At 40.8% G+C, this 23,936-nt stretch overlaps 3 protein-coding genes across 4 annotated transcripts in view; all 3 read left to right on the top strand.

The window, feature by feature from the left end:
- The first annotated feature begins 1,580 nt into the window (after positions 1-1,580).
- On the top strand, positions 1,581-5,542 carry haus8 (HAUS augmin like complex subunit 8). The gene is made up of 10 exons (XM_044044389.1): positions 1,581-1,696; positions 2,032-2,096; positions 2,244-2,305; positions 2,819-2,945; positions 3,461-3,571; positions 3,660-3,763; positions 3,946-4,104; positions 4,475-4,616; positions 4,906-5,047; positions 5,269-5,542. Exons 1-10 carry the CDS (start codon positions 1,620-1,622, stop codon positions 5,393-5,395), a joined length of 1,116 nt encoding a protein of 371 aa, XP_043900324.1. The 5' UTR covers positions 1,581-1,619; the 3' UTR covers positions 5,396-5,542.
- A 242-nt stretch (positions 5,543-5,784) lies between these two features.
- Positions 5,785-9,618, top strand: sac3d1 (SAC3 domain containing 1). Of its 2 annotated transcripts, XM_044043248.1 has the most exons (4): positions 5,785-5,863; positions 6,514-6,925; positions 7,477-7,759; positions 7,886-9,618. In XM_044043248.1, the coding sequence occupies exons 1-4, from the start codon at positions 5,835-5,837 to the stop codon at positions 8,350-8,352; spliced, it is 1,191 nt and encodes a 396-aa protein (XP_043899183.1). In that variant the 5' UTR covers positions 5,785-5,834; the 3' UTR covers positions 8,353-9,618. The 2 variants fall into 2 exon arrangements, with proteins under 2 accessions (XP_043899183.1, XP_043899182.1); XM_044043247.1 differs by lacking the exon at positions 5,785-5,863 and having other exon boundaries at positions 5,870-6,925.
- A 340-nt stretch (positions 9,619-9,958) lies between these two features.
- Positions 9,959-23,936, top strand: part of cpamd8 (C3 and PZP like alpha-2-macroglobulin domain containing 8) — a 39,732-nt gene continuing 25,754 nt past the window's right edge. Inside the window, exons 1-20 of the mRNA XM_044043902.1 lie at positions 9,959-10,509; positions 13,011-13,162; positions 13,676-13,698; positions 14,352-14,517; positions 14,735-14,787; positions 15,241-15,258; positions 15,746-15,800; positions 15,924-16,037; positions 16,734-16,818; positions 16,957-17,065; positions 17,215-17,442; positions 17,880-18,050; positions 18,155-18,283; positions 18,434-18,632; positions 18,761-18,936; positions 19,916-20,065; positions 20,594-20,755; positions 20,846-20,988; positions 21,630-21,692; positions 22,488-22,719. Coding sequence (XP_043899837.1) covers positions 10,424-10,509; positions 13,011-13,162; positions 13,676-13,698; positions 14,352-14,517; positions 14,735-14,787; positions 15,241-15,258; positions 15,746-15,800; positions 15,924-16,037; positions 16,734-16,818; positions 16,957-17,065; positions 17,215-17,442; positions 17,880-18,050; positions 18,155-18,283; positions 18,434-18,632; positions 18,761-18,936; positions 19,916-20,065; positions 20,594-20,755; positions 20,846-20,988; positions 21,630-21,692; positions 22,488-22,719 — 2,514 coding nt within the window. The 5' untranslated portion in view covers positions 9,959-10,423. The remainder of the gene's footprint in view (positions 10,510-13,010; positions 13,163-13,675; positions 13,699-14,351; positions 14,518-14,734; positions 14,788-15,240; positions 15,259-15,745; positions 15,801-15,923; positions 16,038-16,733; positions 16,819-16,956; positions 17,066-17,214; positions 17,443-17,879; positions 18,051-18,154; positions 18,284-18,433; positions 18,633-18,760; positions 18,937-19,915; positions 20,066-20,593; positions 20,756-20,845; positions 20,989-21,629; positions 21,693-22,487; positions 22,720-23,936) is intronic.

Raw genomic sequence — 23,936 nt, 5'->3', positions numbered from 1 at the left:
GTTATACCTGTTATTCTTGTGATGGCTGGTAACTGCATGACTATTTACACTTTCAGGCAAAGAGTTCATTTTTAAACTCATAATTCACTTGTGTTGTAATCTGCTCTCTGACAGTGAATACAGATCTTTACACCCATCTAGTGGCTACTAGAAGAAGTGTAGGATTTCTCATTTCTCAACACAGTCAACACAGCAGATTTTGTCCTTTTACATACAGTTTATTTTTACTCATGGAGCAAATATGAATATTGATAACACCTTATATGAATAGGACAATATAATGCACCTCCTTGTTACTATTTTTACAAAGAACAGCACACCATAAGAAAAAAAAATTAAAGGTTGCATTAGAGATATTATACAGATGTCCATAGTATGATATTTAGTTATTGTATGATTAAGAAAACATTAGAGGTGGAGATTTCATGTTGAACTAAAAATAACTATGTAAACTATTTACATTAATTTAAACTACTGTCACAGAGTTGCATGTCTATCAAAGATCAGAATCAGGACGCCATAAACATGTAGACTGTTGTACAGGTTTTGGGAAGTAGATTTCTCATATCAGACACACATACATTACAAGATTTTTAAACATTTAAAGAAATACAATTTCCTACATTCACATACTGTATTGACTTTTGATTATGATGTATGTAATGTAGGCTGTTATTCTCATCATGATACTGAAATTATAACATTGTGTATTGATATATTCAATGTGAATATTACAAAAAATGTATGTGATACTATAACATATGCTTGCGTCTAGCATAACCAACCAACCGGTGACACACATTCCACTGCAGGGACCTTATTTATGTTTTGTTTTTTGTTTTTTTTATTTAAAAAAAGGTTTTTGTAATGTACTAGGGTTCAGCCCATACACGCACACTGAAAATCAAACCATAATTGAATTTACATGTAATCATCCTGATGCTATTTATTTATTTTATATGCATTAATGCTGTATAAGAATATTTGCAGGGGAAATCTCACTCAGGAAGCAAACACTGTCACACTGAACTACAAAACACTAACAACAGAGAGCATTAAATGAAAGTTAAAATATGATTTGATCTTTTTCTTTCTCAGCTAAATCTGTAGTTTATTTCAGAATATGATCTTTGCACTTTATTGAGTGTTCTAAATTATTGTATATTGAAACAAAAATTAATCAACAACGAAGCAACTCACTTACATTGTGTTTTATAGCCTTACATAGTGATACGGTGCTTACAAAAAAAACACAAAAATTACACTAAACAAAACAAATACAGAATCTCAAAGTTCTGCACTCAGCTGTGTAGTCTTGAGTGCATTTTGTGTGAAACAATGGGAAGTGATCCAGTGCAGTTTTGATGATATGAATTCACTTTTGACCACTGTTTGTTAGCAATAAAAAAACAAAGTCATTCCACGAAACTGAATGGTCAGACTTCAGCACTGTGGATCTCATTAGTCACCATTAATATTCGCTCTATAACAGCACAGAGAAGGACACGTCCGGAACTAATGTACCACGAGACCTTTGTTTCTGGCGGTCCTCAAAACCGACGTACAATCTGTCACGTATAACTCCGCCCATATTAGAACGCGGCTCACTTTCAAACGTTATGGCGTCGAGAAAAAGAACAACAATAGCGCCGAGCGGATTCAAATCCGTCCAAATGACATCCACTGAAGCAAAGAGGTAGTTATAGTTGTGTTTTCTTCTTCTTTTCTTAAGCTAGTCTCTTGTGTGTCGTTGATTTATGGGCGTTTTAGTTTTTTGTTGTTGTTGTGGATAAAACAGCCGGGATAAGCTGTTCAAATTTAAACGATGGGCTTTATTTTATTCGCCAGTAAGATCCCACGTATCATCAACAGACATAGCACATATTTATAATTTCGTGAACTTGAAGTAGGTTTAAGGTTGCTAAGATAAAATTATAGCATTGCCTTTGGGGTTTGGCTCATTTTCTGAATAATGTTTCATAAAAAATCCACTTGTACTCCAGTTTCTGCATTTGCGTTGTTTGTTTTCAGCTCCAAAAGTGGGAACGATGCTAATAAAGCCAACAACAGTGGAACTGGGAAGAAAGGTGTTAAATGTAAGTATTTACCTTCACTTTGTGTGATACCTGAGCTGAGACTAAGTATTTTGTTTCCTGTAAGTTACTGTTTTTACATGAAACATGCACCTATGCTTTATTGTTGTTATTTTTCACTATTAATTATTATCTCTTTTCACAATTTAGCCAGTGCAACTATGGTCAAGTCTCGATATATGCAGTCTGCTGAGAAGACATCATTGTCAAAGGTATTGTGTCTTTGCCAACACTTTACATTACAGTACAGTAACATTGTTATAATAGTAAGATAATAACAGTGTCATAGGGAAGTAATATTATGGTATTACCTTTTTTAATTCTATAATAATCACCACTAATGGCTTGGGGACAGGGTAAATCACCATTTTACAATATATAAATTATCATTATGTTGGTGTTATTACACTGTGGAAGCCAAAAGGAATTCTAATTACATAGCTATTAACTGATTATTACTTTCAAAATGTCATAGTACTAGTGTAATATCTCCTTTTACCACACTATTTCCATTCTTATTACCAAGCTGGCAATTGCTTTAGAAATAAGATATTATTATTATGTCCCCTAGAAAAAAAATACTGAACTATTACCATGCCATCACCAAGTTGGAACTGCCTGCCTTGTTTGTGTGAACCTCAGATTACTTTTCTACTTTACTTATGTTACTGTCTTTCGTTGATAGTACAGATTTGTGTCTTATTTGATCTCCTAAACATTAACAGAGTAACTCGCTGACCAATGAGTCCATTGCCGTGCCACTGAAGCCTTCCTCACCTAAACCTTCTGGTGTCAGACCAAAGTTGGGCGCATCACCAAGACGGTCCATGGCTCCACAAGCTTTTGCAACATGTAAGTGGTAATAATTCATGGGATTGGACAGTGGAGAATGTTATGAAGGGCTCATGTGTCCTGTCCTGGTTGACAGCTTTACAAAATGGGAAAGGAAAAAAGCTGCCAAAAGGCACTCTTAGTCTTTTTCTTCATCATATTCCACTATTAAGTTGTCCATTAACTCGTCCATGCACTTTCTTCAACGCAGAAGTTAGGGCATTCTTGCATAGATTTTTTTCTATTATGAATGTTTAATCTTTTCCGAAAATATTAAAAGTATTTGTGCAGTATGCCAGATTGGCATCAGCTCAGGCTGGTAACCCTACTGCAATTTCTTATGAAAGTACAGTGCCTTCTTTAGTATTTCATGTGTTTATGTGAAATATGCACTTGAAGCAATGATTCACAGTACTTCAACTTCTTTGCAGAGGAGCTGTAAAGGTTATATTAGTATTTGAGCTGTTTATTCTTCAAGATAGTCATAGGATTAGGGTCAGGGTGACATTAGGGTTTTAATCTTTTCTTTCTTACAGCCACGACATTACATGAAACGGAACCTTCTCTGCTCAGGAAAAGTATTCTGCAATCTACCTTCACTGATGGACCCTGCTTTCGACCAGAATTTGATATTTCAGTCATCAAAGGTGAAGTGATTTAAATGGCTTAAAATATCTGTAGCCTACTGCAAATGGGACAACCCTGAACATTGTTTTTTTATTTCTCTTATCTAAGAAAAAACAGTGATGGAAAATGCTTCAGAACCTGAGAGAAACCCAGAAGAGGAGAAGTGGGACATTGAGATGCAAACATTCCTTCTTGCATACCTCACAGCTAAGGTGAGTTCATCAGGTGTAAGCTGCTTTCTGAGTATTGTATCTGCTTTGTTAAATCAGTTTACATGATGGAATTATAAATAAGTGTTGACTGTCTTGTTCACTGTGCTTGATTTGGAATAAACAAACAAGAGTCCCCCATGCTCTGACTGATCTGGCTCCATCTCTCTGATGTTTGATTAAAGATGGAAAACAATACTGCAAAACTCAAGGCTGAGGCAGAGGCAAAGCTCTTGCAGATAATGGAAGAAGAAGAGGCACTGCGTAAGGAGGTCCAGGAAAAGAAGTGCCAATATCTGCTTGCAGAAAAGGAAAATCTTCTAAATGAACTGCTGGATTTGCAGGTCAGGTCACTTGGTTTGCGCTGTACTGACCTTTTATCATGTATGCACAGTATTGTGCAAAAGTCCAACATTAAATTTGTTGTTTTAGCAATGCTGTAATGACCATACAGGATAATTATTTCCCAATCCCTTAATTGTCGCACATCATGTAACCCTGATGTTTTCAAACAAAAATGAAGCCAGCAACGTTTTTACATTTCTCCGTTTTTGGACTTCTAAAAGACCTGAGATTGAACAACTGGTGTGTCCAGAGCAGAATTTATGTTTTTGGTTTTTTTTGATTGTTTTTTTAAAACAAAAAATGGAGAAGTGTAGATAAAGCAGCAGTCTGTGATTTTCGTCCTACTAATGTTACCATATTTCTTCACAGATTGCTGCACTGAGTCCTGTGGCTGAAGCTGCCAAGCAGTTCACAAAAGAATACAAGTCTTTTGCAACAGCTGTTGACACCACTCGCCATGAGCTGCCTGTCAAGAATTTCTACATTGATGGGGACAGACGGGAATTTCTAGGTTGTAATACTTAAACAAAAATACCTATACAAAACAAAATTGTTATCTTAGAGAAAAGAAAAGAAAAGAATCTGATATTGATTCTAACATTGGTAAATTCCTTTTAGTGCGTGTAAATGTCCTACCTCATTTCTTTTTCAGCGTGGTTGTAGTTTTGTTAAAAAAAAGTTGTTTATAAGCTATAAACCAAAATCTGTTGTGTTCCACAAGCTAATGGAAGTATAACTAAATTATTTTGATCTGATGATAACTTATGATAGTTGGATCCACCTCTGTCTACCCATTTTAGATAAAGCTGAAGCTTGCCTGAAGGAGAGTGAGAAGTTGCTGACGGAATGCACTGAGGGAGATCACAAGGACAACAGCATCTCTCTCGAGTGCATGAGGAACATGAAAATGACATCAAAGGAGATCAGTCATCAGCTTTCAGGGTAGGCACATATGAAGAGAGGGCTGTGTATTTGTTTTTCAGTTTGATTTGTTGCTCTTTGGTTTCTTCTCAGAGGATTTAAATGAATGTTTGGAGTGGACTCCTATTTATCATGAATAAACATATTCTTATAGAATCGAACCCTGCCAAATACTAAGTACAATATAAAAATCAATACTGCCATTGATTAGGTTACTCTTGTACCTACATTTTTTTCTCCAGTACATTTTCAGAGCTACTGGAGCTGTCATCGTTGGCCTGCCGCCATACCATCCTTGTCCAACAGGCTGCGGAGGAAGAGCAGCTCGGCACAGCAAGAACCCATGAGCTCTACTGTCCCAAACAGTGAAAGATAGCATGGGATACATAGTACATGCACTTTGCAAACTCCTTAAACTTCCGTGTATTATTTGTGTCGTTTTTGTCTTTCTGTGGACTAATAGATTTTTATTTATTTTTCTTTGCAGCTGTATTGTGTAAATGATGTTGTTTTACAGATGAAACATTGTTAATAAATACAAAATCATAAAAACAAAAAAAGCAGTCACTGTGGCCAGCAAACATTTTAAGAGCAAAGATAAATATGTATGTATGTATGTATGAATGTGTGTATATATATATATGTTGAATACGAGAGTACGTGGTGATTTGGGGCTTACAACTGTGGACATTTGGAACTGTACCTTTACCGCCGGAAATCAGCACCGGATATCGCGTCACAGCAAACGACAAAGCTACTTTGATTTGATTGGATGACACGGTGAAGCGACGACCTGTTCAAAGCACCAATGAACCGCAGGAGGACACCTCGTCGCATGTGAGTACAAACACGGGTTTTGATTTAAATAATTTGGGATTGGCATTTGCTAGAAACATTATTTAAAACCAGTTACTTGGTCATACAACATATAGAGCGATACACGCTCTATTATAAAACGTACGTATTGTTTGTTCGGAGGCGCGCCGTTGTTGCTTGATTTGTCGTTAGCTAACTAGCTAACTTTCTTTCGCTGGGTGGTTAGCATTGTTGTCCACTGCACAACAACTGCACTGTCAGCGGTTTAGTTATACGTCAAAAATAAAAAGTAGCGTTGTATTTATACAGCATGTGAAAACATGAGTGTTGCAATGGCAGCACGAGTGTTACAATGACTCATGTTGTGACCAGATATTGAAATGTAGCACTGAGCATAATGGTTTTAAAAGGTTTATTTTTTTATTGAACAAAAACCTATACCGTTTTAAATGTGAGTCATACAATAAAGAGGCCTGGGAACGTGTTTCTTTAAACCCCGTAGGAAAGGGTGACCTTTACTCATCACTGCACATTTGTTTGTGTGACATGTGTAAGTTTGTCATGTCCTTATTGGAGCCAGAATGGGAGATGCTGCTGTTCTTGCCCTTTTGTTACGTATCTCTGTTTTCTATCAAATCACACATTCAGCTGCCAATAATCTCCTCAAACAGCTCTCACTCACAGAGGAGACATGCACCTACAGGAGAGTGGAGGCAGAGGAATCAGGAGCAATGGCGAGGAGAAGACAGAGGATCAGTGAGACAGGAGGAGGGTGAGATTCCTGAACAACAGAGTAAAGGGGCAGTGCCCAGAGGGACCTGCCCGACCATGTGTCCTGCTCATGAGCTGCAGGCCCGAGAGAAGCAGAATCGCCTTCACCGTTTTGAGATTTTAGCAGGAACTGAAAGATATAAACGGCCCACTGGCGATCCCTTACGTGCTGTCAAGGAGTATTCTAGACCAGCAGCTGGGAAAGATGCAACAAACCCCATTGAGCTACGTCCACCTGCAGTCTTGCGGAAAACTGTATGTTACCTTATTGATGAAATCGCTGCTTCCCCAAACCTGCATCCTTGGACGGAGGCTAGTATTTATTTTATTTTTATTTTTTTCAAATATGCAGTATTTATATGTCTTTATATACTGTATCTTGATCTGCCCCTTTTGATTTTATCATTATCTCATACTTGTACTTTTCACTTGTGGTGCGGAAATGTTTGGTGTAATCCACACACATACACTGTGACTGTTAAATTGTCATTGAAAATTGATTTTACTTGTACCTTGAGTACAAAATAATCAAATGCCTTAGCGATGAGTTCTCAGCTCATATGCCCCCCTTTAAACCGGGCATTAAAATGCTTTGCTTATCTTTAAAACATGTTACTCACATAGTGCAAATTTTATTTTTTGGTGTTGGAAGGAAAGTGGTAAAACCCTTGATTGACTGGTGGGTTTAAAATGTATTGTAATGAATTGCCTAATTGAAAGATAGTTTGTGGGCACATGGCGGGGTAGTGTCGAGCACAGTTGCCTTGCAGCATATATACCCTGGTTTTGGCAGAGATAATAAGAATAAGAATACAACTTTCAAAGACCTTAATACTTTTATTAAAATGATTTTTATTTTTTAGGTGTACAGCTTTGTTTTTGATCGGCTGCGTAGTGTGAAGCAGGACATGATCATCCAGAGGGTGTCTGGTTTGGACTGTGTTTCTATTTTGGAGAAGACCGTACGTTTCCTCATCTACGCCTCTTTTCGTCTTTGTGGTGAACCGCTGCGGCTCTATGACCCACGTATTAATGACACACACCTGCAGGAAAATCTGAGCTGGCTTTTTGATTGCTATGAAGCAAGGACAGAATTGCATCCCAATGAGGAAGAGTTTCAAGCTCTTGGTCTTCTTTACAACTTGGGTTGGTTCTTCTCTTTTAATAGTTAAAGGCTTTATATGGTGTATTTTCTGATGTTACTATTTATGAAGTGAATTGTTTTGTGTCTGCTGTTAGTTATTTTTATTTGTTTTTCCACATTTCTTCTAGGGTCAACTCTTGCAACACAACATATCGTGACACTCCCGAAGCAGCTCCGCAGCACTCCTGCTATCAAGCTTGCACTTTCCATCAACCGGGCTTTTCTGGAGCGAAACCCTGTACGTTTGCTTCGATTGACTCAGAAGTTGAACTTCCTGCAGTGCTGTGCTCTCCACCGACACCTGGTGACCTGTCGAAGAGATCTGCTGCACATATTCAGCCATGGATACAGCAGCCGCAACTGTCACTTTCCTCTTGACAGGCTAGCCCAGCTCTTGTTCTTAGACAAGTCACTTACAGCCCAACTCTGTCTGGATTATGGAGTGGAGGTTTCCCAAGGCAATCATGTGATTTTCTCAAAGGCTGCTTTCACTGAGCCTGAACAAGGCAAAGTGCGCTGTAAACTGTATCACAGCATAGTAGCGGAGAAAAACAAAGACCTCACTGTTGGAAGTATCATTAATGGTTTCGACTGAGACGAATGGAAGATACTTTTTAATACAAATAATGCTTTTGATATTGAATTTCATTGTGGATTTGATTGTTGACTTCTGTGCCACTAGCATGGTTTAGGACGTGTCCAACAATGCTTCTGTGGTGCAGCTATTTTGTTATTAAACGGACTGTTATTCTATTCTTGTTGAATTTGAGCCTTAAAGCATCATTTTACAGTTGCTTGACACCAGTACGTTTTACCACAAACATTTCTCAGATTATACAGGTCACAAGTCTAGCATTACTGTCAGAGGTTATTGTTGGGTCAAGGGATTATCATACTCAGAAAGGCTGAATGATGAAAAAGTTCCCTCCTGGTTCTTGATATCTCCTTAAATCCCCAATTCCCCATGAACTCTGTGCGGAAATGCAGGTATGTGGATAGTTTTTTTATGATGTGACTGTTTTCAGGTTAAATTCTTAGTGTTTAAATGTATAAAGCAACACTGTTACCTTTGCAGGTTACGTTATCACTGTAGCAAACCAGCCGTGATGGAATTACATTTTACATGACTACCAAGTATTGTTTTGTTGGTTGTTGATACATTATTTATTTTTCGGTTCACAAAGGCAAATCTAATAACGCACTCGAAATTGTGAACCATAGTCATGTGATCCACTCAGCTGTTTGTCAGATGTGAAGAGTGTAGGTTAATGTTCATCTGTTCTGATGCGGGTGTAGATGAGAACTTTGAGGCTGTAGCCATCACGTCCAGCGAAACGCTCGATAGTTCACTTGCAAGCGTTCACACCAATCCAATCGACTAAACCAGGCTGGTGAGATTATACTCTTAGTGACCTCTAAAGGCGAAGCTGGAGATTGTTATAAATTGAGGACTCTTGCACTGACTCTGCCCTTTCCCAAGAGCCTTTTCATACCAGGAAAGATGGCATTTTCATATGTATGATATGCAAGTTTCCACAAAAGATAAAATCCATGCTCTGGCTGGTTTGTCCGTTTGGGCTGGTGTAGATAGAGCGGCCTCTGTTAGAGCAAAACCCTTACCTCAATACAGCATAAAAGTTTTATTTTAAGGCTATTTAAAGGGCATTACTAAAATGGGTAGGATATTCAATATCATATAAACCCTGGTAAACGTTACACATAAAATTGCACAGTGATGCTTTAATGTCTGACTTTTATTTTTTCTGAAAAAACTTAATGGAAAGTCTAATGTATAACAGTGTTGATTTATTATGACAAATGGAGTACCTCAGAAACTTCAATAAAGTGCTACGTAAAAGAACCTCTGTGGTACATTTTACTGCACCTAAGCACGTTTACCACTTGGGGGCAGGAGATATCTTTTGGGGGTATCAACTCACTCCAATCAGAAGAAAAATAAGAGACGGAACGAGAGATTTTCCTGCTTCCAGGTGTTTGTGTCGCGTTTGCACTCATCGCGGCAGGGATGTTTTCTTGCGCAGAAAGAACCCGCTGTATCAGGCAGATGGACTTAAGTTTCCCACTGAAGCCACATCTATGACGTGCAGGTAACTGATCGTCGTCCTGCTCCCGCACCAAAGACTTGCGAGGAAGCAAGGAAGATAGCGACCCGCAGCCTGGAGCGGACCATCGTTCCCTGACGCGCGGAAAGAAGACCGAGCGACCTGAGACAGATCCACCAGGATCCGTCCGGGGAGAAGGGGGGAGCTGCGCGGGTCGTTTATGTCAAACAATTCTTTACCGGGACACATTTTGCGCGCTGCGGTGGGAGGACGCTTACTATTTGTAATGCTGAAATATGAGAGAACGGAACCGGGGCGGGTGAAGGCACATGGGAGAGGACTGTCCGTGTACTCTGGGCTCTGAAAGAAGAGGAAGAGAAAAAAAAGAAGAAGACGAGAGCTGCTTGGATTTGGCGAAGCGGGATGATCATAAAAAGTTGATCCTTGGCTCCAGACGAAGCTCCGCGCAGATACGTTGACTTGAGGGAAGTGAAGGCGCACGCTCTTCATTGTTCATTTAACTTTTTTCCTCAGAGGCTCCAGACTTCCTTGAGAGGAGAGAGAGCCGATACTCACGCTAGTGACTCGGGGACTGAGGACACAATGTTGCGCTGGTCGTTGACAGCTTTGAGCCTTTCGTGGACTTTGTTCATCTGCGACGTGAGCACCAGTTCTGCACAAGAAAGACAGTAAGTAGCCAGTGTTGCATGTGCTGCTTTGTGCTTCCTACTTAAGCTGCGCTGATCCAAATATGCAGGAAAAACACTTGATTCCTCATTGTAATGTGTGACCTGCGGCTACAGCATCATTCTCCTTTATGTGCAGCGAGCATCCTGTTGTTGGTCTGTGATAATCTGCCTCTTTGACACAGTAACTGTGAGTGTATACGTGATGATTTCACATCATTGCACAAAAACAACAATACCTTGTTTAGTTTTTTGGATACTAAAGCAGGCAATCCGAGGTTTATTCAGATTCTGCGTTGCTGCTTGACTTGACTTGTACGTTTTTCTTCAGACTAAAGAGCCAAAGGTGACACCGTTTTAATCCTGACTTGAATTGTATTAATAATGTAGGATTGCAAAAGATTCTTCCTGGTGCCTATAGGGGGATGTTAAGGACATCAGAAAAAGGCCATTGTACATAAACAAAAACAAAAATGTATCCAGTTATTCATTAATGCATGCTTGATTTACAAAAGAAAGGTCACATTTTTGTTGTGAGGGTGGATTGTGGCAAAAAAAGTAAAAGGCTGAGAACCATGAACCAAACAAACAAACAAACAAACAAACATGTGACTGAACTAAAGACTTGTTCTGGACTTCACCTACAAATGAAAACATAAATCCTTCTCAGGCACTGAGCAGTTCTAAGTGGAGGACAACAGTTGGGCAAAAACACAATGAGTGCATCAGGTCATGTGACTACAATAAGCGCAGTCTGCTCCACCTGATCCAGGCTCATCCAAGGGCTGGTTAAACTCACTGTAGATCAAACGCACGCCGTCAATTTCCTACCATGATCTTCCCTTTCACAAAGCTTTTTTATCTGACCTTCTGTCTCAGGAACTGAAGCTGCCTGTGGCTGTAATGCAGCAGTGCTGTAATGCCAACCACCTGATCATTCAGGCATGCAACTGGGTCTGTGCCCAAGGCTTTACTCACTCATCTGGACCTGTTTGCCTTAAGACCTAGACTCAGTGTGTGACTGGGACAGAAGTGATTTAGATTTAGACTTGGACTGCACTTACACCTGCCTTAAGTGGGTGGTATATTTGATTTTGTGTTGGAGTTTCTCAAATCAGCACATGCTGACATAGGTAGAGGTGACAGAATGAACAAGCACAACATGTCATTTGGTGGACAATTGGATCATCTGCTCCACACAACCCGAAATAACCCCCACCTATTTCCCAAGCAATAATCCTATTCAAATATTTAACGGGATTATCCTTCAAATATTCAAAAAAACAGAAACAAACTAAAACAAAACACAAATATTGGACAGACATTGATTATCTCCAGGTGAAAGTTTATTATAAATATTTGGAAAATACAGCATAGTACTTGAACGTGAAGTAAGTTTCAACTTAGCTATTGCACACACTGACTATACCAGATCAAGCAGCGTGTGCTAACTAACTTTACCGTGGTCTTTATGAGGGGAGGGGGGAAATGCATTTAAGCTCCCGCCAAACCTACACGACAGACTTTAAATTTCATTTCAACATCAGACACACATTTGTGAGAGGGAAATTATCCACTCCAAGAAAAAAAAAGAAAAAAAAACTCCAGCACATGAGAGCGAGTGCAAATGATGCAGCGGATGAGATGCATTCAAGAACCCTCTTCAGTTTCATCACTTCTGCAAACACACATGCACTAACTAAATGCTTTCTGCTGCTTCCACCTTGTGATAATATATGCACCACAGTTAAAAACTTTTTTTCAGCTTTCTATCTTTTTAATATAATGAATAGTCACCTTAACTAATGTTAAATATATAAATGAATAATCAGATATTCATGCCCAAGTTAGTCTCATACCGTCAGGAGATCTGTTACCTGAGAAATCTGCCTCTCTGTCCCAGATGGCAAGTTCTTTCACCCAAATAAAACAGAAAGTTGGCTTTTTCCCCGACTTTTAATTATCATCAAAGGGGTGACCTTTGCTCCATGACCTCAGTGATGGGCTTTTTCCCTCAATTAAATGTCAGAGTGACTGTGTGGAATCTCAGTCGTTATTTTTCTAAACAGACACCCAGGTCCTGTCCGCCGTGCCAGACCACCCAAAGAAAACACTCAAGTCAAAAGCTCATTGGCCAACAGATACTGTGTCCCTGGTAACCTTTGCAATTAAACCTGATCCCGCTGCATAAATCCATGTGGAATGGCCTTGTTTCTACGTGTTATTTTTGTTGAGTGCATTTTTTTTCTTTGTATGACTGCGTGTATGTTGACATGCGTGTGGCTCGGAGGTAAAATGAGAAACAAGGTGAGAAACAATTTGAGTTTGTTTATTCCACCTGTATGATTTGTGGGCACATCAGTTCCACTGCCACAGTTCCCCTTCTGACCTCTAATATATCTTTTGCCAGCTAACGTCTCGCCTCTTGTCTCACCATCATTTCCTTCCTTCTTTTTCTTTCTCCATGCCTTCCTATCCGACTTGCTCCCTCCTTTCACTTTCAGGGGTTACTTGGTTGCTGCACCCTCAGTGTTTCGAGCCGGCGTCGAGGAGAGTGTGAGCATAACCATCTTCAATGCAAAAGCAGAAACCCATGTCCAGGTGCAGCTGTCTGTGAAGGGGCAGACGGTCACCCACAGCCACGGCTCAGTGCTGGGTGAGAACATATTCTGAAGTTAAGGTTACGGCGCTACAATGCATTACGTTTGAAAAGAGACACCTGCTTTGTGTCCTTTATTCAAAGGATGTTTGAGATCACACAGGCAGGCATGTTGGCAAAAACACACACACACACACGCACACAGAATGAGCCTTATGTTGTCTTTACTATAAATGTGTGCTCCTGACCAGCCAGGATTTTCATAGACATTATCTATGACTGGAGTCATCAGTGTAGCCCATCCCACTGTATACAGTGTGTGATTTGTTTGACAGAACCATTAATAGATGGTGCAAGCTCTGCTTTGGTGTGGCATGGAGACAGATTGCAGCTGGATGTTATGCAGAGTGAGACCCTACAGGCAAATTCCACCACAGCGTAGTAGCTCCCATTGCTACTCAATATTAATTGTGTTATTCTGATGATAACACAGATATGGGGGAATTGAGATGTTGCTGATGAAACATCCCACATTGAATAATCTCTGTTTTTTTTGTCTGTTTGTTTCAGACAAAGGCACCGTAAAAATAAAGGTGAGTGAGTCGGTCCGTTTGCATTCGTTCTCTGTGTCCTACAGTACAGAGTACATGCATGCTGCTTTCCAGACATGTTTACAATGCACGGCGCTGTTTAGTGGTGACAGCTGCACAGTAGTGAGAACCTCTTGTCTGTTGTGCGCACATTCCCCAGGCAACATGCAAATCAACACTAACATTATTTGTAATGCAACATCTGTCTCTGCTCATTCATTGGGAATAAGGTAACAGCCTCAATATAATATGCAACAGCTGTTGACGTGCATGTATGGTCCGCCGCTCCCGAAGGCTGGAATAGATAATCTAGTATGCACGACTCAATTCTTCCCCTCTGTGCGTCTCTGGCTCTCCCCTCCCTGTAACCTCCACCCTCATTCTCGTGAAATACAGTCATGTGTAGTGAGCAGTGTTATAGCTTGGCATCTTCCTCTGGTGTGTAAATGTCGCTCTTTTGTTATGCTGTAGCTTGTTTATCTTGCGTGTTAAATCAAGGAAAATTGAAATGCTAAATCAGAGTGAATAATATCTGATTGACTGCACCAGTTTAATCCTTCCCCCACGGGCCTAATTCCCTTTTTTTTTTGTAAATCCAGTCTTGATCCCTCCTGTGCCTGTGTTTGCTTTTGTGCGTGTGGATGGCTCTCCTCCAGGTTCCCTATGGGTTAAGAGGCCAGGCGCATCTGAAGGTGTGGGGGAACCGTCACCTCACGGAGGGCGGATACATCTTCCACAACTACACCACCGTCACTGTGGAGAGCAAGGGCACAACTGTCTTCATCCAGACTGACAAGCCTGTCTACAAACCCAAAAATAAAGGTTCCCTTATTGTGCCCTTAAGGTGTTACTGCTGTGTTCAAACTGAGCAACTAATATGGCAAGAAGCAATGTAATGTAGATTTGACTGCACTAGTCTTGCTGCTCTAAACGGGGCGTCCACAACATGAAAGTGGTTCAAAATCCTTATGGTTTTCATGTTGAATGGATGTGAACCTGTTGTATTTTACAATGCTGTGTTCCCTTTTTCTGTCCATAGTGCTCATCAATGTCTACACAGTCACCCCTGATCTGAGGCCAGTAAATGACAAGGTAACACGCCACATGCATCAAAACACTATAATTACACATCAATCACACCAATGAAGAATTTAATAATAATTACTTGCCCGTGTTTTGATCAGTCATCTGACACTGACATATACCTTTTATGTCTTATTTGGCTAAATCATGAGGATAAATTTAGCCTGAGTGCAGAGAAACGTACGGTCATGTATTTACAGAAGTCAAGCTCGACTCAGATCTCTCTTGGAATGTTAGCAATGCCTCCAAATATACCGTGCAACTGTGCAGACAGATGGTTTATTGATGTTTGCAGCTATGAAGGTCTGCTTCTGGTAAAGTGCAGTACTCACTTTCACAGATGGATGATTGTTGGATAAGGAAAGAGTGAGGGTGAAGCACTGGGAAGAAGCACTGGATCTTTAAAATGTCATTCATAACATCTTGTACTTGTCTTTCTCCATTTTTTGTGTTTTTTTGCAGATTGAAGCATATATTTTGGTGAGTGGAGACTGGCAGGACCACCCAGGGTTGGCAGAGTCATGTCCGGGAAGGGATAGTGGCAATTTTACCTCGAGATTACAGAGCAGAAGTCAAGGCAGCTCACCTAGATAACAGGGTGCACTGTGCAACAGTGCAAAAGATAAACAAGATACATCTCCTCTCTTCTCTGCTGTTTCATGAGTAGCTTTTTGGGGAGTCGGTGCATGATTTAAAATGACAAACACATACTGTGGATGTTGTTTTTTTGCTACCCTCTTACCTCCACACACATAGAACCTTTAGGAAAAGCTGTGGTAGTGTTCTAACAGTGGTTTCAGACTGGAGGTAGGTCTTTGAGACATTGATTTTTAGACCCAATAACAGCATATGATGTTACCACTGTGTAATGACAATATTCAGATCTGCATCTAACATAGTTCGGAATCTTTATACAAATTGTATAATCGTTTATCTGAGAAGTTGACTTCCCAATTTGATCTTTAAGGACCCAAGAGGATCCAGGATGATCCAGTGGAAGAGTCTTAAATCTGTCTGCTGTGGTGAGCCACGTCTTCTGTTACACATGTGTGCCGTCATTGTGTAGCGTGTATGTTCACCTTTCATTGTATAGTTCTCTCGGTGTAAGGTTATTACAAAAGCTTTTCTCTTTCTCTCTAATTTAGGGGTTGTGAACACCAGTTTCCCTCTGTCTGACCAGCCTATATTTGGAGAGTGGTTTATCTTTGTAGAGGTGCAGGGCCACACCTATAACAAGTCATTTGAAGTGCAGAAATATGGTGAGAACCTGGACATGTAAGACAGTTGTTTGCACAACAAAAACTAAATATTTTGTTGTTTGGGTTCTTTCAGTCATGTTCTATTCATTTTTTTTTATTTATCTAGAATAAGGGCATTGCACATTAATGAACTTTACATGTAAACTTGCCAGACTGTATCCATTGGCTATTTTATGACTCTGTTGTCCTTATGCAGGTTGATATATTCAGGGTTCTAACTAGGATTTCTTCACAGCATAGGCGAGCAACGGAGTATTGTAGGGGGTCCGGGGGCTCCTGCCCGCAAAATTTTGCTGTATCTATTTGCTGCATTTGAGGGCCACATTTTGTGAAGTAAAGCTATTATTACGACTGTACCGATTAAAAAAGGAGGAAAAAAAACAACAGAAAAGCCCCTCTATGCCAGTCAAAATCACAGCGTAGGGGCCCCATACGCTCAACTGTGCTGGTGAGAACCCTGGTATGGAACAAATTAAGCAGCAACAAACAAGGACTAACAGCGAATACTGTATTTTAGTTAATAAAGACAGACAAATAACAATGAAACAAAGTGTAATGTAGTATGACAAACTCTGAAATTGTCTCCATAAATTAAAAAAAAGTGCTTCAGGGACAAAAGTATGTTCACTAGAAAGTTCACAAAAGATCAGATTGTGTAAATGCAACGTAATATTCTAATGTCTGTTTCTGTCACAGTGATGCCCAAGTTTGAGCTGATGATAAACCCACCTCGCTATGTCCGTGACTTGACCTCGTGTGAGCAGGCCACTGTCAGGGCCAGGTAAGAGTTTACAAAAGTCCTTTTGGTCTTTAGTGAGAGGGGACTTATGGGAACTGATGGCACGTGTAGCTCCTAATCATGCTTTTGTTTTTGTTCCTCCGCTGTCTTGTTGGTGTCTAACATGTCTGTGTTATACAGGTATACCTTTGGGAAACCAGTTACCGGGAAGTTGACAGTGAACATGACAGTGAATGGAGTTGGCTACTACCGTCATGAAATGGGCCAGCCTGTGATTAAAAATATGGAGGTCAGTTTATCTAGTTCTTCGTCAACCAATTCTCCTGTTTATAAGTGAAATGTTTTTTGTTCTGTAATTATCATGGGTGTTTCAGTCCTTTGTGCTACAGCTGAGATCTTCACTTTGACAATGTGAGATCCCTCCTGTGCTCTCCTCAGATCAAAGGGTCTGCAAACTTCAGCCTGTGTGTCAAGGACATGATGCCCTTGGAAATAGCGGATCACTTCCGGGGCACCGTGAGCATTTGGGCGTCAGTGACCAGCATAGATGGAAGCAGGCAAACCACATTTGATGACTCCACACCCGTCCATAAACAGCTCATTGACATCAAGTACTCTAAGGACACACGCAAACAGTTCAAGCCTGGTCTGCCTTACAAAGGGAAGGTGAGACAGGAAAAGCTGCTTTAACTTGTGTCATCTTTTAATTTGGTGTCTTTGTACGGACACTAGGAATTTCAAGTGTAAAGTGAAATTTGTATCTCTTTACTCATCAGTTTCACTCTTGAAACATCTAAAAACCTCCACGGTCCACATTCAATGTTTACAAGAAATCTTATGTACCAAGTACACGACTAAATAGTTGAAGTAAATAGTTATATTGTGAAATTGTTCAACTGAATTTTAGTGTTTACTTTTGTATTTCTTTGTATTTATAATATGTGTTGTGTTTTTATGGAGAGCCATTGACAGTAAAATCTAACCTGACCTAATGTTAACCTTACCTAACTATCATTTATAACCCAATCTTTAAAGACATATCACATCATTCTTCATCATCTGTGTCTTTTCCACACTTACTCCTGTTAACCCTCTTGTTGCAGATCGAGGTTACCTACCCTGATGGCAGCTCCGCAGATGGGGTGAGGGTGCGTGTTAAGGCAGAGCTCACCCCAAAAGACAACATCTATACCAGTGAACTCATCTCCAAAGATGGCCAGGCCACCTTTGAGATCCCCTCCATCCCCACTGCTGCCCAGTATGTCTGGCTCGAGGTCAGTAGTCTGTAGATTAATGTAATAAAACAGCACCAAGATAAAAATGAAATGATAAGCAAATATTCTGAAGGGTTACAATGTGGTGTCTTTGTTTGGCATAGACCAAGGTGACATCTATTGATGGGAAGTCAGTAGGAGACCAGTACCTGCCCAGCTACCTGTCCATCAGTAGTTGGTACTCTCCCAGCAGGTGTCACATCCAGATCCAAAGCCCCAGTTCCACTCTCAAGGTAAGTGACGTATTCTGCATTATTATCGTATAAAAAAAATAAAGAGGTCTCGAGATTCATTTTGCTTAAAAAGTTTGGATACATTAAAAAGTTGCAGCAGCATCATCCTTAAAATAAACAGTGTTGTTGTATCTTTCTGTGTGTGTATAGGTTGGCCAAGAAGCAGAGGTGGCTCTCAAGTCCACCTGCCCCTGTAACTTCACCCTGCACTATGAAGTGGCATCCAGGGGAAACATCATCCTATCAGGCCATCAGCCAGCCAACCTGACAGCCTCACACAGAGGAAAAAGGGCCACAGTCACCTTTGACAAAAACATTCACACCACTGACCTGCCTCCATCTGACTCCGGTATGTACTTGGACCACTTCCTCTTATTAAAGCTTCAGCAACATCATTATTTATAGGATCAGAGTCTAATTAATGTAAATTATGCCTCCACAATCACCTTTCTTTATCCTCACACATCTTTCTACCAGGTGTTTCAGGCTCCTCCTCTCAGGCTGAGGTGGACACCTGTGTTACGTATCTACGTTTCCCTGTCAGTCACAGCATGGCACCTCTTACTCGTTTGCTCATCTACTACGTGAGGGAAAATGGCGAGGGTGTCACGGACAGTCTGCAAATCCCTGTCCAGCCCGACTTTGAGAACCAGGTTTGGAAACAAAATGAAATGGATTCTGTTTGTATCTGATAGATTTGCCCAGTGAAAAGGTATTTTATCCGTTGAACTTATGATAACTGGAGGTAAGCTTTTCTAACATTTACAGTGTAAGGTTAATTTAGGATTATTTTTTTCTACTTTAAGATTAACATCAGTGTTTATTATTTATTCAAAACCTGGGGAAAATGGGATATTCTCTGTATACATTTTGGAGCTGAGCCCACGTAGCCCTGCACCATCTTAGTCCACATCATATCATCTGTAAACAAACAGCTGTGTCAGCCTGGGAGAGATCCCCAGTTCCTGCCTGCATTAGGTGGAGTTAACTCCCTGAAGTATTTACAGCTCCCTGGTATGCCATTACGACACTCTGTGTGTGTGTGTGTGTGTGTGTGTGTGTGTGTGTGTCGGGGGAGGGGAGGGTGGGAAGGTGCGTGTGGCAAGCGGGGTTGTTGGGGCATGATGAGACAGGGCTGCAGCCAGATGAGTGGCAGGAGAGGATGGCAGGTTACATACGTAGTAGTGAATGGAGGTGAGTGGAACTGATTAACAGGGCTGATTTGTGACGGCGCGTCTCTGGAAAAATAGTGTTGATGGGTGAAAGTGTGTGGCCTAACTCTCACCCTCCCTCCTCTCCACGTGTTTTCCACCATATCTTATCTATCTACTATCTAACAACGTTGAACTGATAGATAGACTCGAAATACCTTTGTCTCTGGCAACACTACGAGTAAGTGCTGAAATAATTCCATCAAATTTGTGATGACTTGAAATAAATGACAGATACTTTGCTTGTACTTGTACGTGATTTGCAGCGAGAATTGAATTCCAGTGACGTAACAATTATAAAATGCAATAACAATAGAACCTGTATGATTTTTCTGGTTTAGGGAAAGTGGTTTTATGCACGTTTAAACTGTGTTATTGTATGCATGTGATCTGAGTCTCTCTTGTGTTGGCTGGCTTGCAGGTGTCTGTTTCTCTGTCAACAAATGACTCTGTGCCAGGGGACCCAGTGACCCTGCATGTGCGGGGAGAGCCGGGCTCGTGTGTCTGTGTGGCCTCAGTGGATAAAAGTCTTTACTTGCTAAAGCCTGACTTCCAGCTCAGCCTTGACAAGGTTGGTTGTATGTTTCTTTGTGATAATGTATACCTTTGATGTGTCTCACTATATACGGTCAATTTTGGCACAAGATAGATGGGATGTCACTGCCCTACATAGACACCCATCAGCCATTTTATTAGGTACACTGGTGAAAGGCAAAAGTGGCAGGCGTGGCACCTGGTGTGACCTTCTGTTGCTGTATGTGCTTTCACGGTTCAACATGCTGTGCGTTCAGAGATGATCTTCTGCATATTTAGTTGTATTGAGTTGTTATTTGAATTTCTGTTGTGAGTAACTGTTGCCTTCCTATCATTTCATTTCCTCGCCATCCTTTCTTCCCCATTTTGATACACGGTTTGAACTTGAGCAGGTCACTTTGACCATGTCCACACTGCATTGAGCTACTGTGGCGTGATTGGCTGATTATATATATGTAGTGGACAACTAAAAGGTAGCTGTACCGGTGTATTTAATAAAGTGGCCGGTAAGCATACGTATGTGACTGTGTTCATGTCTTTGCATGAATGTGTTTCCTTCATTCAGGTGTTTAGGGAACTGGCAGATTTTGACGTTTCGGATGCCTTCGGCGTACCTAAAGATGACGGACACTTCTGGTGGCCTGGGCTGTCATCGAAGAGACGGAGACGCTCCTCTGTGTTTCCATGGCACTGGGACATCACCAAGGACGCACGCTTCGCTTTCACTGTAAGAACGGACGCTTCAACGATTAAGAAATAACGATCCTAATCGTTGTTGTGTGTCTGCGTGTTTATGGCTCTTAATTTTTTAACACAGGAATCGGGGCTGGTTGTGATGACGGATATGGTGAGTTTGAACCATCGGCAGAGCGGAGGAATGTACACAGACGAGGCCGTTCCTGCATTTCAGCCTCACAGCTCAACCTTAGTGGCTGCCATGCACTCTCGCCCCACAACCAGGTAAAAAAAACTTTCCATACAGTAGAGACACACTCATCTCTGGGTCACCATGCTTCCAATTATTGTCTTATTCCAACTGCCGTAGTTGTGGATTGTGAAAAGTTTGTTTAATAGATAATTAACACACTGTACATTCATTTTGTGATTGAATCATTGATATAATTTCAACTTGCGACAAACCTATACATTTAACTCATCTTCACATATTGGCTGTTCCGATAAGTTATCAATAAACACTTAATGAGATCTGTTACTGGACTACACAGAGTTATGCGAGCATGTCATTTTCTGAATTCACCGCATTCAAAACCAAGCTCATAATTACTTCATGATCCCAACAATTATAAACTGGCAGTACAGTTTTCAGCTGTTGTCATGCCTGGGTTGAGTCAGATCTCCGAGTTGAACAATGGACAAAAGATGTAAAAGATATAATGTTTTTTGTTTGTTAGTTCATGTTTTCAGTCAACTTTCCTCTGTGCCACAAATATGTCTTCTTCAAGTCCTGAACATTAAACACATGATGTGACTCATGAATGTCTGCATGGAATTCGGAATAATACACTGTCCAATTATGGTGTTGTTTTATTGTGAGCAGCTGAAGCCTTTTATTGATGTCAGCTTGTGTCTCGTGGTTGCAGAGCAGAGAAGCGGAGGCGTACATTTTTCCCAGAGACTTGGGTGTGGCACTGCCTCAACATCAGGTATTCAAATCTCCATGTAACCTTTTCACTCGCGTGTATGTGCAACACATGCCTGTGGCTACATATAGCCCGGCTATATCAAGTGTAGGCGATGGAAAGGGAAAGCAGCTGAAGACTGAAGATAAGGTGACGGATTTTTTTGGTTGGAGAACAAATGAGAGAGGAGAGGAAAGGTGCTGGTAAATGTTCAAGCAAGAGGACGGATGTGAAGCAGCATCCAAAATTCCCTCCCTCTAGGTGTGAATTTGCCTCCTTGGAACAGACTGTCACTTTCTCAACAGCGCCTTCCATTCATTTATAGCCAATATAAATGAGTTGCCCATAGATTTCCATATGCTTGATTCTGTTGGATGGGACTTCAGTTCTGCCCAATTTTCTTTGAAGTCCGAAGCTCAGATTTCCCTTAAAGGTCTATTAAAGTAGATTTTGGGCAACATTGATCAAAAGGAAGGGTGTACATGCAGTTTTTTAATATAAAAGTTTAATATGCTCTGTGACCATTTGCCATGACCAACATTACATGTGTTGCCAATAGTGATCTCAGTTCATTCATTCAAAGAAACAAACTGGGTCAGCACCTGACTGCCCCTCACACCTATCCACTTAAGAGTGTTTGCTGTAGTTACACGGGTGCAGGTGTTGGTGTTGACACAGGTGCTACTGACATAAAAGTAATCTACCATGTTTCATCAAGCACGTCTTTGTAGTCTGCGCCTTTCTGTTGCCGGAGAAAAACATGAAAAGATGGTTAAAAACTCTCAACTGAAGTTGTGTTTCAACATGTGTCACTGACAGCTCTGAAAGAGGGGAAGCCGAGCTTCGACTGGACGTGCCAGATTCAATCACCACATGGGTGACCGAAGCCGTTGGCCTGTCCGAACACAAGGGGCTAGGCCTAGCAAAGAGGGCCGAACTTCGGACCTTCAAACCCTTTTTTGTGGACTTCACGTTGCCGTACAGTTTAATCAGGGGGGAGCAGACCAAAGTTCCCCTCAGTGTCTACAACTATCTGCCAATATGTTCAGAGGTAAGATAATGAAGAGGGTAAAAGGTCAAGAAGAGAACTGTTTCCGTTATATAGCAAATGTGTGATAAGACTCCATAGTTGCCTAAATGAGTTAAAAGTTTCTCACCAGTGGCTTATCAGTTCAAACTTGGCGGGTGTTTGGCTGTATGATCAATCCATCCATTGTCTATACCATTCATTCTTCGGGGGTTGTTGGGGGAGCTGCGATCCCAGCTGACTTTGGGTGAGAGGCCGCATACGCCCTGAACCGGTCACCAATTTAGACTCTCCAATTAACATGTCCCCAATCTGGCCTTGACCCGCACTTCAAAGACTGCATGTCTTTGAAGTGCGGGTCAAGGCCAGCATTCCTGGAAAAAAAAAACCCCTACACAAACACGTGGCGAAATTGCTGTGAGATGTTCCACACCACATTTATAAATTGGTTTTGAAAATACTTTTGACAAAATAGATGAATCCATAGTCATTTTAAACATATGAGATATGTGATTAACAAAGGGATGAACAGAATATCTGTGTGCTGTGTGAGACGGGGGGAAAATCGACTCTTTTTTTTATCTCTTGCATTTCTAATGCAAACAACATCAAAGTCGGCACTGCACACACTGGTGCCCTTAGTTTTGAAGCCTGTCAAGCAACAACTATGCAGTTAACAGACAGACAGACATTCTTAGCATGTTTAGATAGATAGCAACAGGACATGCAGATCGAATGGAAACCTAAATAGACATTTTCCAGGTAGTGCAGCCTGAAAACATAGGATGTGCTCTACATGTGATTACCTATTACTTATAAATATATCATATTACTCACTATTACACACACTGTAGTGCACCCTTGTGATCAGATGAGGACTGTTGTAGGATAACAAAGTATGAATAGTTCTAGCCGAGAAGATGTTTCCCAGAAGTGTGATTCACCACTCACTTTGAAGAGCCCTCTCAGCGATATAATGGCCTTAAACATGTCCATCATATACTCCACGTAGATGGCATCATGATGAGCCTGTTAAATGCCTGTTGCATGTGCTCTCCTTATGTCATGTTAGGGGATTACCCGAGCCAGAATATCCTGTCTTTTGATGTCCACCCCAGTAACACATGATGATTTTCTTTTTTTTTTCTCCATTATTTACAACCTGTGGCATGTGGATAAATAACAGTTAAAAGCGTTACTGAGCCCTCTGTGAAAATTGGACCATGAGTGGAACTTAATCC

Source organism: Solea senegalensis, linkage group LG14 (assembly GCF_019176455.1).
Source record: "Solea senegalensis isolate Sse05_10M linkage group LG14, IFAPA_SoseM_1, whole genome shotgun sequence".
Taxonomy (NCBI): Eukaryota; Metazoa; Chordata; class Actinopteri; order Pleuronectiformes; family Soleidae; genus Solea; species Solea senegalensis.
Note: the sequence above shows the minus strand (reverse complement) of the source record. Positions and strands in the feature narration are given on the sequence as shown.

Bases quoted from the DNA above. Each gene is read 5' to 3' on its own strand.
- haus8 (XM_044044389.1), top strand. From the start codon at position 1,620: ATGGCGTCGAGAAAAAGAACAACAATAGCGCCGAGCGGATTCAAATCC. The intron at 3,572-3,659 runs GTGAAGTGATTT...CTCTTATCTAAG, and splicing joins TGATATTTCAGTCATCAAAG to AAAAAACAGTGATGGAAAAT. The intron at 4,617-4,905 runs GTTGTAATACTT...TACCCATTTTAG, and splicing joins GGACAGACGGGAATTTCTAG to ATAAAGCTGAAGCTTGCCTG.
- sac3d1 (XM_044043247.1), top strand. From the start codon at position 6,389: ATGTGTAAGTTTGTCATGTCCTTATTGGAGCCAGAATGGGAGATGCTG. The intron at 6,926-7,476 runs GCTAGTATTTAT...TTTATTTTTTAG, and splicing joins ACCTGCATCCTTGGACGGAG to GTGTACAGCTTTGTTTTTGA. The intron at 7,760-7,885 runs GTTGGTTCTTCT...CATTTCTTCTAG, and splicing joins TGGTCTTCTTTACAACTTGG to GGTCAACTCTTGCAACACAA.